The 16,296-nt window shown below is 44.1% G+C and overlaps 1 protein-coding gene across 4 annotated transcripts in view; it reads right to left on the bottom strand.

Moving 5' to 3' along the window:
* The window catches only part of DAPK1 (death associated protein kinase 1), a 218,005-nt gene that overhangs the window by 91,647 nt on the left and 110,062 nt on the right, over positions 1 to 16,296 (bottom strand). For 3 of the 4 annotated variants that reach the window (XM_088838092.1, XM_088838090.1, XM_088838091.1), the window contains exon 3: positions 7,624 to 7,845. In XM_088838092.1, coding sequence (XP_088694218.1) covers positions 7,624 to 7,845 — 222 coding nt within the window. Of the gene's footprint in view, positions 1 to 7,623; positions 7,846 to 16,296 lie in introns of those variants that run through there. The other variant, XM_088838093.1, reaches the window with a different exon arrangement.

Here is a 16,296-nt window from a genome sequence, read left to right as displayed (position 1 = left end):
GGGAACTCACACATCCACGTGAGACAGGCTTCAATAACAGAAGTTTCAACAAGGAAACACACTTTATCAGGAAGCCAGAAGGAAGCTCTACTTGCCATGGAGTTCATCCCAAATATATATTTAAATATATATATATTTAATATATATTAAATATAATTTATTTATTAAAAATTTAATATATTAATTTATATTTTTAAATATTTAAATATGTATAAAAATAATAATATACACTCAAAGATTAGTCAACCAGAGGATACAGATAAGACAACACTATGAGTTGCAGGGTTACTTTCTGACAAATTCTTAAGTTTTTTTCTCTCCTTAACTACCACTGCTTCCCAACACCCTTAAGAAACGAAAGAGAAGATGGAATATATCACTGATGACTAAATGTTCTTTAAAACTGTTAGAATTTACAACAAGCATGATTTTCTCAAAGGCAAAGATGACTCTCTCAGAAAGACCTAATATTTTGAATAGTGTATTAAAAGTTAAAACATTTCTTTATGGCAAAATAAATACATATACAAAATGGGACAGACTTGTGATGTGAAAACAAGAGTGCACTTTCTCTCCTTAGCCCTTGGTATCACTGTATTAGTCAGGGTTCTCCAGAAACACAGATCAATAGGATGCACATATGTAAAGGGAGGAAGAGAGTATTTTAAGGAACTGGCTCATACCATCATGGGCTGACAAGTCCCGAGACCGGCAAGGTGAGTTGGCTGGATGTAGCTGGTGACCCAGCAGAGTCAATGTGTTAGTTTCAGTGTAAAGGCAGGAAAAAGCAATATACCTGCTAAAGGGCTGTTAGGTAAGAAGAACTCCCCTTTATTCAGAGTAAAGTCAGTCTTTTTCCTCTATGCAAACCCTCATCAGATGAGGCCCACCCTCAATGGGGAGGGCAATCCGCTTTACTCAGTCTACAATTCAAAGGTTAACGGCATCCAGAAACACCCTCAAGACACAATCCAGAATACTGTTTAACCAAATCCTGGGACACCCTGTGGCCCAGTCAGTTGACACACAAATGTAATCATCATGGCTCCCCACATGCCCAATGGGTTAAAAAGCAAAGACAATCACCTCACAGGGATTTTCAAATCTGTAAGGAGCAAATACCCAGGGAAGACAAACATGTGTCTGACTCTGGAGAAGAGGCCATCTCCTGAGGCCCCAACTGCCCCTTCCACCTAATAGCTGCTCTTTGTAAGCTCACTCAACTTTCATTCAAGATCAGTTCAGTTCAGTTCAGTCGCTCAGTCGTGTTCAACTCTTTGCGACCCTGTGGGCTGCAGGATGCCAGGCTTCCCTGGACATCACCAACTCCTGGAGTTTTTTCAAACTCATGTTCATTGAGTTGGTGATGCCATCGAACCATCTCATCCTCTGTCATTCCCTTTTTCTCCTGCCATCAATCTTTCCCAGCATCAGGGTCTTTTCAAAGGAGTCAGGTCTTTGCATCAGGTGGCCAAAGAATTGGAGTTTCAGTTTCAGCATCAGTCCTTCCAATGAATATTCAGGACTGATTTCCTTTAGGATGGACAGGTTGTATCTCCTTGCTGTTCAAGGGACTCTCAAGAGTCTTCTCCAACACCACAGTTCAAAAGCATCAATTCTTTGGTGTTCAGCTTTCCTTACAGTCCAACTCTCACATCCATACATAACTACTGGAAAAACCATAGCTTTGACTAGATGGACCTTTGTTGGCAAAGTAATGTCTCTGCTTTTTAATATGCTATCTAGGTTTGTCACAACTTTTCTTCCAAGGAGCAAGTGTCTTTTAATTTCATGGCTGCAATCACTATCTGCAGTGATTTTGGAGCCCCCACAAAATGAAATCTGCCACTGTTTCCCCATTATTGCCGTGAAGTGATGGGACCAGATGCCATGATCTTAGTTTTCTGAATGTTGAATTTAAGCCAACTTTTTCACTCTCCTCTTTCACTTTCATCAAGAGGCTCTTTAGTTCTTCTTCGATTTCTGCCATAAGTGTGGTGTCATCTGCACATCTGAGGTTATTGATATTTCTCCCAGCTTGTGCTTCATCCAGCCCAGTGTTTCTCATGATGTACTCTGCAGGGTGACAATATACAGCCTTGACATACTCCTTTTCCTATTTGGAACCAGTCTGTTGTTCCATGTCCAGTTCTGTTACTTCCTGACCTGCATACAGATTTCTCAGGAGGCAGGTCAGGGGGTCTGGTATTCCCATCTCTTTCAGAATTTTCCACAGTTTGTTGTGATCCACACAGTCAAAGGCTTTGGCACAGTCAATAAAGCAGAAATAGATGTTTTTCTGGAACTCTCTTCCTTTTTCAATGATCCAGGCGATGTTGGCAATTTGATCTCTGGTTCCTCTGCCTTTTCTAAAACCTGCTTGAACATCTGGAAGTTCATGGTTCATGTATTATTGAAGCCTGGCTTGAAGAATTTTGAGCATGACTTTACTACCGTGTGAAATGAGTGCAATTGTGCAGTAGATTGAGCATTCTTCGGCATTGCCTTTCTTTGGGATTGGAATGAAAACTGACCTTTTCCAGACCTGTGGCCACTGCTGCTTCTTTCAAATTTGCTGGCATATTGAGTGCAGCACTTTCACAGCATCATCTTTCAGGATTTGAAATAGCTCAACTGGAATTCCATCACCTCTACTAGCTTTGTTCATAGTGATGCTTCCTAAGGTCCACTTGATTTCACATTCTAGGATGTCTGGCTCTAGGTGAGTGATCATACCATCATGATTATCTGGGTGGTGAAGATCTCTTCTGTATAGTTTTTCTGAGCATTCTTGACACCTCTTCTTAATATCTTCTGCTTCTGTTAGTCCATACCATTTCTGTCCTTTAGTGGGCCCATCTTTGCATTAAATGTTCCACTGGTAATCTCTAATTTTCTTGAAGAGATCTCTTAGTCTTTCCCATTCTACTGTTTTCCTCTATTTCTTTGCACTGATCAATGAGGAAGGCTTTCTTATCTTTCCTTGCTATTCTTTGGAACTCTGCATTCAAATGGGTATATCTTTCCTTTTCTCCTTTGCTTTTCGCTTCTCTTCTTTTCACAGCTATTTGTAAGGCCTCCTCAGACAGTCATTTTGCTTTTTTGCATTTCTTTTTCTTGGGTATGGTCTTGATCCCTGTCCATAGTCCATCAGGCAATCTATCTATCAGATCTAGTCCCTTAAATCTATTTCTCACTTCCACTGTAAGGGACTTGATTTAGGTCATATGTGAAGGGTCTAGTGGTTTTCCCTACTTTCTTCAATTTAAGTCTGAATTTGGCAATAAGGAGTTCGTGATGTGAGCCACAGTCAGGTCCTGGTCTTTTTTTTGCTGACTGTATAGAGTTTCTCCACCTTTGGCTGCAAAGAATATATCAATCTGATTTTGGTGCTGACCATCTGGTGATGTCCATGTATAGCGTCTTCTCTTGTGTTGTTGCAAAATTGCTTGCTCTGACCAGTGTGTTCTCTTGGCAAAACTCTACTAGCCTTTGCCCTGCTTCATTCTGTACTCTAAGGCCAAACTTGCCTGTTACTCCAGGTGTTTCCTGACTTCCTACTTTTGTATTCCAGTCCCCTATAATGAAAAGGACATCTTTTTGGGGAACTGATTCTATAAGATCTTTTAGGTCTTCATAGAACCATTCAACTTCATCTTCTTCAGTGTTACTGGTCGGGGCATAGACTTGGATTACCTTGATATTGAATGGTTTGCCTTGGAAACGAACAGAGCTCACTCTGTCGTTTTTGCGATTGCATCCAAGTACTGCATTTATTACTCTTTTGTTGACTATGATGGCTACTTCATTTCTTCTAAGGGATTCTTGCCCACAGTAGTAGTTATAATGGTCATCTGAGTTAAATTCACCCATTCCAGTCTATTTTAGGTTGTTGATTCCTAAAATGTTGACGTTCACTCTTGCCATCTCCTGTTTGACCACTTCCAATGTGCGTTGATTCATGGACCTAACATTCCAGGCTCCTAAGCAATATTCAAGATCACTGCACAATAAACTATGTAGAGCTGTGTGCCACTATGCACCTGACTGAATGGCTACAATTAGAAACAGACATTGACAATAAAAAGGGCTGATGGAACAACTAGAACTCCAACCCATTGCTGGAAAGGCTGTAAACTTGTGCAGTCACTTTAGAAAAAAGTTTGGCAATTTCTTACAGAGTTAAATGTACCCATTTCATGACCCCAAAATCCCACATCATTGTATTTACCCCAAATAAATGAACACTTCCATCCACACACACAACCGTGTGTGAATATTTACAGTAGCTTTATTCATGATCACCAAATACTAGAAACAACCCAAATGTCCTTTAATGAGTGAACAGATTAAAATATAGCATACAATGGAATACTATTCAGGATTAAAAATGAAAAACTGACTCATACCTGAATCTCAAAAGCATTATGTTGAGTGAAAGAAACTGGTCTCAAAAAACTGAATATAGGTCTACTTAAATAATTTTCGAAAACACAAAACTATAGTGATAGAGAATGACTCAGCAACCAAGAAAGGGTATGGCGTGGAAGGTGGGTGTGACTCTAAGGGGTGAGTATAAGGGCGTTTTGGGGGACAAATGGACTATTCTGAACCCTGCTCTGGGAGGTGGTTATACAAATCTATACACGTGTTACCTTTCATAGAGTTCTACAACTCTCCTTCAAAACCAAATTTACTGTATAATAATTTTAAAACAAGTGGCTAAAGAAATTGCATGTCGTCCACTTTATGCAGAGGATAAATGCATCTAATGGAAAATTTCTATGAACTGGGAGTCAGTCCACAGAAACTGAACTCAGAATACACACACACAGGTTAGCAGTAACGCCTCACCATCATCTGTACATTCTGATATACAGTGGGAGCAAATGACATTCTTGAGTTACTAGGCATGCAGGCATGCCCAGTCGCTCAGTCATGTCTGACTCTTTTGCCACCCCATGGACTATGCTAGGCTCCTCTGTTCATGGGATTTTCCAGGCAAGAATACTGGAGTGGGTTGCCATTTCCTTCTCCAGGGGATCTTCTTGTCCCAAGGATTAAACCCATGCCTTCTGTTGCTTTTGCATTGGCAGGCAGAGTCTTTACCACTGAGCCACCTGGGCAGGCTGAGTTACCAGGCATGTCCTGGTAATTCTCTGAAACAGCAAAACAGTTGTGATCTATATAATTTCTTTCCCAGGAACTTTGCATTCATGGTCTCTGACAACAGCCTTAAGGGAGAAAATTTAGGTTTAGAGATATATGGTAAGGGCTTCCTGGGTTGCCCAGCTGGTAAAGAATCTGCCTGCAATGCAGGAGAACCTGGTTTAATTCCTGGGTTGGGAAGTTCTCCTGGAGAAGGGATAGGCTACCCACTCCAGTGTTCTTGGGTTTACCTGGTGGCTCAGGTAAGAATCTGTCTGTAACACAGGAGATCTGGGTTTGATCCCTGGGTTGGGAAGATTCCCTGGAGGAGGGCATGGCAACCTACTCCAGTATTCTTGCCTGGAGAATCCCTATAGAAGGAGGAGCTACAGTCCATGGGGTTACAAAGAGTTGGACACAACTGAGTGACTAAGCACAGTACAGCACATAGATGGGAAAGGATTTGCTCTGGATTTTGATCTCAGGTCTGTCTAGTTTTCAAATCACCATATAAAGTCACAGCAAAGACTACACTCTGATTCTTCCCTTTTTTCTGCTGAACTCTGAGCAGCCCTCTAATCCTCTCTGCTCTTAGAGTCCTGCTCTTCCTTTAATGCTGTGGTTCTCAGTGGGGAAGGGGGGAAGAGTCTGTATCCAGGGGACATGTGGTAACATCTGGAGGCATTTTTAATTGTGACAGCTAGAGCATAGTATGCTCTCTGGTGGGCAGAAGCCAGAGATGTTGCTAAACATCCTACAATGCACAGGACAGTCCCCTGAATGATTATACAGGCCAATATGTCATTAGAGCGGAGGCTGAGAACTTCCCAGAAACATGTATTAAACACATCCATGGAGAAGACTCTTGAGACAGCAAGGAGATCAAACCAGTCAATCCTAAAGGAAATCAACACTGAATATTCATTGGAAGGACTGATGCTGCAGCTGAAGCTCCAATACTTTGGCCACCTGATTCTAAGAGCTGACTTATTGGAAAAGACCCTGATGCTGGGCAAGATTGAGGATGGGAGAAGGGTGCAATACAGGACGAAATGGTTGGATGGCATCACCGACTCAATGGACATGAGTCTGAGCAGACTCCAGGAGGTGGTGAAAGACAGGGAGGCCTGGCGTGCTGCAGTCCATGGGGTTGCAAAGAGTCGGACATGACTGAACAACGACAAGAAATGAGCCAGACACTTTGCTGCTGCAGCTATGCTTATATTCTCATCTCACATATCTCCTCAAAACCCTTCTGAGGTATTAACTGATCCCAATTTATAGTTAAGAAGGTTCCTGTCCAGATGCATAAAGGAACGTGCTCAGATCCCAGTGATGAGACAAGAAGCAGTGGGCATCCCAGGCCCTTCTGACTGCAAAGCACAGGTCCCCACAGTGGGTGCCAAGCCCTCTGTATACCTCCCCTCACTTTCACCTTTTCTGGTCTCAAAAATCACCTCTTAGCCCTGAGAGATCTGCAAATAAGGGGGAGCTGCTGGGCTGGCAAAAGGGTACATCTGAATTTCAGAGGCTCCAGGAAACGGGTGGGGCCTGTCATCACGAAGCACCACCCAGGACTGCTCCATCCATCCCTCCCTCGGCCCCCAGGGTAATAATGTGTGTCCTCCACCCAAAGCGTCCAGAGACACTCCCAGCTGCATGTTCTTGGATGACTTCCTCTCCTCTCCCACCAGCCCATGTTGGTTGCTGGATTCATCACAGGGAGCAGGGCCCTCAGGCAAGGAGCCAGGGACTGGGATACATCATAGAACAACGCACTACAGTCAGTTCCCACAATAACATCCGATGGACAGGGTGTGCCTGAGAAAATCAGCAGAACGCTTTAAAAACAGGTCCTGCAATCACCCGTGAGTGATTCTGCTTCAATCTCACCCTTTCATATAATGAGCGTTGACAGTTTCAACAGTTAAAAATGAGGTGTGTATAAGACAGAGGGAAAGAGGAGAGAGAAAGAAGGAGAAGAGGCAGATTTCCCTTGCTGTCCAGTGGTGAAGACTTCCATGCTTCCACTGCAGGGGGGCATGGGTTCCTGGTCGGGGAACTCAGATCCTGCATGCTGTGTGGCACAGCCAAAAAAATAAATTAAAAGTATAAAAAAAAAGAGAAGAGAAAAAGAGAAGTAGGAAAACAGAGGGAAGGCAGAGGAACAGCGTGAGAGGACAAGAGCATATGCCTAAAGCTTAGCATGAAACTTGGAACACCGACGATCTCATGACAAACAAGGAAGAACTCAAGACTGGGGACCCACTGGCAAACCAAGTGCGACCACATGGGTGGAAGCTATTGCAGACCTACTCCAGACAACTGCAGCTGGGCCTCAGGGCAGACCGCACACCCCAGTTCTCAAACTCAGCAAAGCCAAGTTGTCCCCCGAGGAGGGTCCAGGCTGGTGGCTGTGCTGTCGGGCCGCTGGGAGCCGGCAGTGCCCCTCCCCCGCCCCAGTGCGGCACTCACAGTTCCAGGATCAGGATGACGTCCGTCTTGTTCTCGTAAACCTCGTGCAGGGTGATGACGTTGGGGTGCTGGATCTCCTTCAGGATGCTGACCTCCCGCTCGATGTCCTCGCGGCTCACGCCCCGCCGGCTGGATTTGGTCCTCCTTTTCTTGATGAATTTGGCGGCATACTGTAGACCGGTGCTTTTCTCACGGCATTTCTTCACGACTGCAAACTGCCCACTGCAGAGAGAAGGGAGAAGAGGTCCCGGGTCATTTCTATCTTCTTTGCGTGCCGCGCTTGGTCCGTCAGTCGTGTCCCAGTCTCTGCAACCCCATGGACTGTAGCCCGCCAGTCTCCCCTGTCCATGGGATTCTACAGGCGAGAATACTGGAGAGGGTCGCCATACCCTCCTCCAGGGGATATATGTTCTTTATTGTTCACTAAAGCCCAGGTTTGGGCAAGAATGTAGTCCCACGGGGTGGGGTGAGGGGAACAATAGGATTGTAAATAAGGAAGTCCAAATTGTGGGAAATTAATAAATTCAATAGAGAAATTTCTTCTTATAATTTGGCTCCATTAATTTAAGTTTCTTTCTTTATGAACAGTGCTGCAAAGAATATAATTTCTTTTCTTGAATCACATTTTATTAAATGGGTAATAACACCTCCATTTCTCTGTTCTCCTCCTTCTCCCCCATTTCAGATTCAGGGGCCACAGGAAGGAGCTCCCTCCCATTGGGCCTCACTTCCTTGTTCTTGTCCTGCATTCTAGGAAAGCAAAGGGTCGGGATCAAGGAAATGGCAGAAAATATACAGGGTCCTGCCTTCAATGATGTATTTCTAGAATGTACTAAATCACTTCAGTCATGTCCGACTCTGTGCGACCCTATGGACTGTAGCCCACCAGGCTCCCCTGTCCATGGAATCCTCCAGGCAAGAATACTGGAGTGGATTGCCATTTCCTTCTCCAGGGGATCTTCCCGACCCAGGGACTGACCCAGCCTGCATTGCAGGCTGATTCTTTACCGTCTGAGCCACTAGAGAAGTACAAATACTTATTAATTGAAACACATCAACAACAACAAAAATACAAGTATACCTCACTATATTGGGCTTCACTTTATGTGCTTCACAGATAGTTTTTACAATTTGAAGGTCTGTAGCAATCTAGTATTGAGCAAACCTATTTGCTCCATTTTCCCAACAGCATTTGCTCACATGTCTCTGTTTGCAGTATTTCAAACTTTTTCATGATTATTATATTTGTTACAGTAGTTTGAGATCAGTAATCTTTGATGTTACGCCTGAGAAAAGATTACAACTTGCTGAAGGCTCAGATGATGGTGAGCAATTGTTTGCAATAAAATATTTTCTAATTAAGGTATCTATATTGCTTTTTTTTTTTTAGCTTTAACGCTATTGCACACCTAAGAGACTACAGTACAGTGTGCAACTTTTTTATGTAGTTAAAAAAGTAGTAGTGAGTCAAAAAAGTAGTTTTTGTAGTTTTTGACTCACTTTATTGCCATCTGCTTTACTGACATGGTCTGGAACTGAACCTGCAGTGTCCAAGTATGCCTGTATATATTTTGTTCATACTTCAGGGACTGATAAGTCATATGCAGTAGACATTTGTTGGCTGCTTCTTCAGTATTACCTCTTTCCTCTTCCTTTCCCAAAATATCTACCTCCAGGGTTTTTGGTTCTGGGAAGCCAAGTCCATCCCCAACCACAGATATGGTTCATGTGACCTAGACTAATCCAATTTGTGCACTATATTCTTTTTTTGGAGAATGTGAAGACAAAGATTTTTGTTAAGACACTTTGACCCTCCTCCCTGCCGAAGCTGCTGCCAGTCATCCTGGGACCACTCCTGATCTAAAGCAGAGGCAAAACCGGTCAAAGGAAAGAAAACAGGTCTGTGGTAACCCTGTGGAGTGGCTATATCAACCCTAGCCTGAAGTCGTCTGCCTTTCGACTTCACAAGCCAATAAAATTCCCTTTACTGCAAAAGCCAGTTTGGGTTGGGTTTTTTATTTCTTGCAGAGGAAAGCATCCTAAATTAAACAGCAGAGCCTCCTACCCATATACTGTTGCTAAGTCGTGTCCTACGCTTTGCAGTAAAAGAATACAATAACAGAGCTTGACACAAAATAGTAAAGTGACCATGTAAGCAGAGGAGAAGCAAGCAGTATACCCTTAAAGTAAGTGAAACAATGAAAAGGTGCTTCCTGTGTCAGTGCTGGCACCCTCACTTCCTCCCTAGCACCCTAGTGCCAAGGGCCAATCCAGCCATCACAGGATGGGCACATTTCTTGGCACCTGCTGGGGAACTGCTACGCCGAGAATTAACACAGTTGTTGTTTGCTAACTTTGTTCTCCTCAGATGAAGACAAAAGGAAGACAGAAAAATCAAATTAAGGCTAATATTTTGATGTTAAAGAATGGATACATTAAAACGTTACTCATTGACTTTGGCAGTGGGAGGCCCATGAGGATAAAAACACATAGTGAAGAATTATTTTTATAGCAGTGCCAGTTTTTTTTTGCATGACAGATTATTGATACTTTCTTTCCCCGGTCAGCAGGATAGCAGAGATGCTGAAGAATAAATCACATCAGAACACTAACGCCTACTGCCTGTAAGCTCACAACCTTAAAGAGTCATGGGAAATGTTGACTTTATTACAATCATTTTCTGACTTCCTTGGGGATTGGAACACTGGGCTTTCCCTCTGGTAGGGGGTCGGGGTTGGGCTGCAGAGATGGGGCTTATGGAGAAAACAGGAAAAACAGCCTGAATACAAAACAACGTTAGCTTTCCAGAAGCCAGTGAAGTGATGCTTGTAACCCCTCTCCTCAAAAATACAGTACCACTTCCCCACTAAGCATTCTCAAGGGGCCCCAGGACCCAGCCCAGCCAAGGACCTCCAACCCACAACAACATATGCTTCTAGGAGCTGGGCCCATGCATGCGTCTGGCAGTCATAGCCACTTGTCAGGCAAACTTCAGGCAAACTCGGTGACTTGAATGACATTGCTTTAAAAAAACAAAAGCAAAGAGCCAAAGGAAAAAAAAAATCATCAGGAGAGCCACAAAGTATTTAAACGCAAGCCTAAACTCAAAGATTTTCACAGCCAAATGTGCCATGTTGGCATTCAATGCTTTCAATTATGGGAAGTGAGAGCATCAGGTTCCCAACTCTAAGGCTGAGTTCAAGTGTGGTTCTGAATATCCTGTGTGTCAAGGCCGAGAGTGTGTGCACACATCTAAGACTACCGTGTCACCCAGGTTTGCAGCCTAATGTCTGGAACCCATTCCCTCACCAAACCATTGACCCCTCGCTCACACTTCCGGGTCCCCTCACGAGCAGTCTGAAGGGGGAAGAGGCCCCTGCACAGGAGAAGATGTGATTCTAGTGCCCCCCATGGCAGCATGCTAGCATCTGAGCTAACTTTGGCTGCAGGATGTCAGACGAAGGTGTAGAAGAATTTGGGGAAACACTGTCTAGACCTATCTCAATGCTGCCTCTTTAAAGACACTTTTCCTTACTTATCACCCACTCTTTAACAATCTGCCTCCCCATTCCTTTGTTTCAATGAGTGCTGCATCCCCGAGTCCACAGGGCACCTCATACCCCTCTGTGGCACTTGCTATTACCTATTTCTTGCCCATTTCTGCCCCTCCCAAGACCATAATCCCTTCAGGACCAAGGGCTGTTGGTGCATCTTCTATCCCAAGGCCGTGGGTGCACAGCCCCTCCAGGAGCCCATGCACAATGCCAAATTCTTGAATTCTGAATCCATAACTTAAAAATCATGAGCTTCCCTGGTGGCTCAGTCAGTAAAGAATCTGCCTGCAATGCAAGAGACCTGGCTTTGATCCCTGGGTTGGGAAGATCCTGTGGAAAAGGAAATGGCAATCCACTCCAGTATGCTTGCTTGGGAAATCCCATGCACAGAGGAGCCTGATGGGCTATAGTCCAAAGTGTTGCAAAAGACTTAGCGACTAACAACCACTACCAAAACCAGAGGTGATAAATTGAAGCTGCCTCACTATAATTCCATAGAACCACGGAGCGATGATGGGCACAGACTGACTGTATCTGAGTCTTGGTTTCAATGCCTAGTAGCTGTACCTGTGGGCTTACTTATTATTAATACATAACCACTCTGCCTCACTTTCTTCATCTGTAAAGTGGGTACAATATAGTGCTTGCTTGGGAAGGTTGTTGGGATGGAGGGAGCAGAATTAAATTGAGCTAATACTCGGCAAGTGGTTAGATAGTATCCACCAATGGTAAATCCTTAATAACCATGAGCTATTATCTTTCATAACTGGAGTTATTGTTAACAGCTCAGCTCCTTAAATCTCAAAGCACTGCAGTATAAACCCCTAAATGTCACGTCTCATGACTGCCTGAGGGAAGACAGCCCTGAAAGGAAAAGTAAACAGAACACACAGAGTAGGGCTGTACACTGTGGAAAAGTATAAAACTATTGCTAAATCTGGAGGCTGGCTCCAGGCTTCTAACAGCATCCTGTCCTCACCCCACCCAGATGGAGAGAACTGCTCAGGACTCCTGATCCCCACAGCTGCACCCAGCACCCCAGAAGGGATGGAGTCTCAGCTGAACTGCACTGGAGGCCCAAGACAAGGAGCTTGGGGTGACTCGGTAATGCCTGTCAGGCATTTCCACAGGGTCACCTCCTCAGGGGGATTAGCAGGCTGAGGACAGACTTCTCAGAGAAGAAACTTGTCTCAAACACAGTGATTTGCTTTGCGAGACCTAATTCCCGTTGGACTGTTGGTTAACTGCTACTCCCAACCTTCCCTTCCTGTTCTAGCTTCCAGGGTAGGAGGAGAGCAAATGCACACAGAGAAGCCAGGCCACCATGGCTGCCACCTAGGGGACTGGCTGTCCCTCCAGCTCACCCCCGTCCTGTGACAAACATACGAGGCACCTCAGTGATACCCACATAGGCAGTGGATGGGGAAGGTAACTTTCTCACTAGAAAACAGAAACATTTAAACTTGATAAGATAGAATACAGGCAGTCCTTATTTTCTCCAGGATCTTTATTTGCAAATTCACTTAATCCTTACAATTTTATTTGTAATCTGAAGAACTCAATACTCATAGTACTTACATTTGTGGTCAGATCCATAAATGACCACACATGGTCAGACATGCATGTTCCCAGCTGAGCTCGGTTAAGGGCATGCTCTGCCTCCTTGTTTCAGCTCTCACACTGTAAACAGTGTCCTTTTCATAGTCTGTTCAGTGCCATGTTTTCAGTTTCATTTTGCATTTTGTGCTTTTTATTCATGATTTCACTATTTAAAATGGCCCCCAAGCAGGGTATTGAAGTGCTGTCCAGTGTTCATTAAGCATGGAGGTTATGGTGTGCCTTACAGAGAAAATACATGTTTGACAACCCACATTTGGCATGAGATATAGTGCTGTTGGCCATGAGATCAACATTAGTGCATCAGCTATATACACATAATAAGGTGCCTTTAAACAGAAACACAACAAACAAGGTTCTGTGTTGATCTATTGGTAAAAATGTGACCTGCTCACAGGACCCTAACTCTGTATTTCCTCCAGGACCACTGGGTCAGTATCTGCTAAGTCAGTGTTTGTGATGAATTTATAGAACATTAACTACCATGACGAGCACTGACCATGTGTCATTTTTTGGTTTTTGTTTTTTTTCATGACATTCTCTGTCATCTAATAACTGACAGTTTATTACATTAGGTACAGACACCACACTCATTTTCAAATGAAAACTTCCCATTTAAGGGTCATTCCTGCTTTATAAGAGTTATCTACTAAAAAAAAAAAAAGTGTTTCAAACATAATCATGAATTTCATTAAAAAGAAAAAACTTTGGCTAAAAGGACCAAAGCTTCAATAAAATAACCTAAGCTAATTTCAGAGGCTTTCCTGGTAGCTCAGTGGTAAGGAATTCACCTGCCAATGTAGGAGATGTGGGTTCAATCCCTGGTCAGGAAGATCACCTGGAGAAGGAAATGGCAACCCACTCCAGTATTTTTGCCTGGGAAATCCCATGGACAGAGTAGCCTGGTGGGCTACAGTCCATGGGGTCTCAAAAGACTTGGACATGATGAGCGACTAAACAACAACAATCTAATTTCCAATCTGACTTCCTTGTCTTATTTATTAATATATCTAATTTAAACAGTACCCTGGCAGTCATTCAATGAGCTTTATCCAGGATGCTATGCAAGGCATTTTACATGAAATTCACATTATCACCATCTCTTCTATCAACGAGAAAACCAAGCCTCAGAGAGATTTTTTTAAATTGCACCAAATCACTCAGCGAGTAAGTTGCATAATTGAGAACTGAAGCCAAACCCAAGTGCATTTGCCTCCAAAGCTCTATTCAATGAGCACAGTTGCTATACTGGGCTTGTGTCCATTCTGACTGAGATATAAGCCACCTCCTGTGAAGTCACAGACAGGACTGGAACATCATTCAGAAAAGCTTTGTGAGAGGAAGGCAAAGAGAGGGGCCTTGTGGTTAAGTAAGTTGGGGCAATGGAGCTTCCTCTTCTCCACTGAAAATTCAAACAGTGTTTAATTAACTAAAACCATGGCTTTTACATGCTCAGGGAGATTCTGCGACCAAAGGAAAATCCTGTTTATGTGTATGCTTAGGAAGCAAGATGCTAACACTGAGAAAGAACCACAGAAGGAGCATTCCCAAGGTCAGCATACAAGGATTACATGCAACTGATAAAACATTTGTGTCTATAATTAGTTCCATCGCTCCCCTCCTTCCAAGATTTGCAATACGGTTTTTAATTAACACAAAATAATTTTTACTTTTGAATTCATAAATCAAGCTTCTGGCAAAATTTTAGTGCTGGTGAGGAGTCTGGCAGGTTACAGTCCATGGGGTCGCAAAGAGTCAGACATGACCGAGCAACTAAGCACATTTTTCTTGAAGAGTTGCATTCTGAGAGCAGCATAGACTCATATCCTGCTAGAATACAGGAGTTACAGGTCTTAAATAAGAGGTGAGGTGACAGAAAAGATTGTTCAAGGATGAGTTCACATTTGATAATAATTCACATTTATGGCAGGTGATAAAAACCCCAAAGAGCTTATAGAGTAAGGGAGAGAGAAGCTTGTTAACACTGTAAGGTGGGAGGGCCACAGAAAGGACACGGCCACTTGGGGCCACTTCAGGGGAGAAAATGGGGTCAGGAGACCCAAGCTGTGTCCTGAAGTCTGGGCTCCAGCCAAAATAGGAAGAAACTGTGTTGGAGGGATGACTTCCAAGAGGAAGAAGAGCATGACCCAGGGCAGGGAGGCATGAAAGAGCCTGCCTGATATTCTTGAGAGAAGAGGAAGTGGTGGTGGGGACATGCGGGATCCTCACAGCCAGGGTCCTGCCCAGAATGGACCAATGCCAGCCCCAACCCTGCTAACAACGTGGGAAAGCAGAGAGCTGGCTGAGCCTTGGTTTCCTCCTCTGTATAAGAGAAATGGCAACATGAAATGAGGGCATGCTTGTGACTACAGCATTCAAGCACATGAAAAGGATGAAAGTTAGCACGTTGGCTCAGTTTCATACTTCTTAAAGAAGCCAAGAGGCTTCCCTCATAGCTCAGTTGGTAAAGAATCTGCCTGCAATGCAAGAGACCCTGGTTTGATTCCTGGGTTGAGAAGATCCCCTGGAGAAGGGATAGGCTACCCACTCCAGTATTCTTGGGCTTCCCTGGTGGCTCAGCTGGTAAACAATCCACCTGCAACGCGAGAGATCTGGGTTCAATCCCTGGGTTGGGAAGATCCCCTGGAGAAGGGAAAGGCTACCCACTCCAGTATTCTGGCCTGTAGAATTCCATGAACGGGTCGCAAAGGGTCGGACACGACTGAGTGACTTTCACTCACTCACTCAAAGAAGCCAAGAGGGTGGTATTTCAGAAGCTGAAAAGCAGCACTTAATTTCTTCTTGGCAGTTTTCTTTACAACACCTTTGAAATCTAAGTGTTAAATCTCTATATTTCCCCCCTCATTCGGTTCGGTTCGGTTCAGTCGCTCAGTCATGTCTGACTCTCTGCGACCCCATGAATCACAGCACGCCAGGTCTCCCTGTCCATCACCAACTCCCAGAGTTCACTCAAACTCAAGTCCATAGAGTCGGTGATGCCATCCAGCCATCTCATTCTCTGTCGTCCCCTTCTCCTCCCGCCCCCAACATTTCCCAGCATCAGAGTCTTTTCCAGTGAGTCAACTCGTCACATGAGGTGGCCAAAGTATTGCAGTTTCAGCTTTAGCATCAGACCTTCCAATGAACACCCAGGATTGATCTCCTTTAGAATGGATTAGGACTCAACAAAGCTATTTTCATTTTGGATGGGACCAATGAGATTTTCCGCAGTTGGTCCATAAAGGACTGTGTGGCTTTGTATGCTGAATTTTTAGCCTGTAGGTAGGTGATGGGAGGGCTTCCCCGGCAGATCAGTGGTAAAGAATCCGCCTGCCAATGCAGGAGAGGTAAGGGAAATGGGTTTGAATGCTGGGTCGGGAAAATCCCCTGAAAAAACACATGGCGATCCACTCCAGTATTCTTGCCTGGAGAATCCCATGGACAGAAGAGACTGGCAGGCTACAGTCCATAGGGTTGCAAAGAGTCAGACACGACTGAAATG

This window comes from Moschus berezovskii, chromosome 7 (assembly GCF_049115385.1).
Source record: "Moschus berezovskii isolate FMDL1 chromosome 7, NW_MosBer_1.0, whole genome shotgun sequence".
Classification (NCBI taxonomy): Eukaryota; Metazoa; Chordata; class Mammalia; order Artiodactyla; family Moschidae; genus Moschus; species Moschus berezovskii.
The sequence above is the reverse complement of the archived record's forward strand: the minus strand, read 5'-3'. Positions and strand labels throughout refer to the sequence as shown.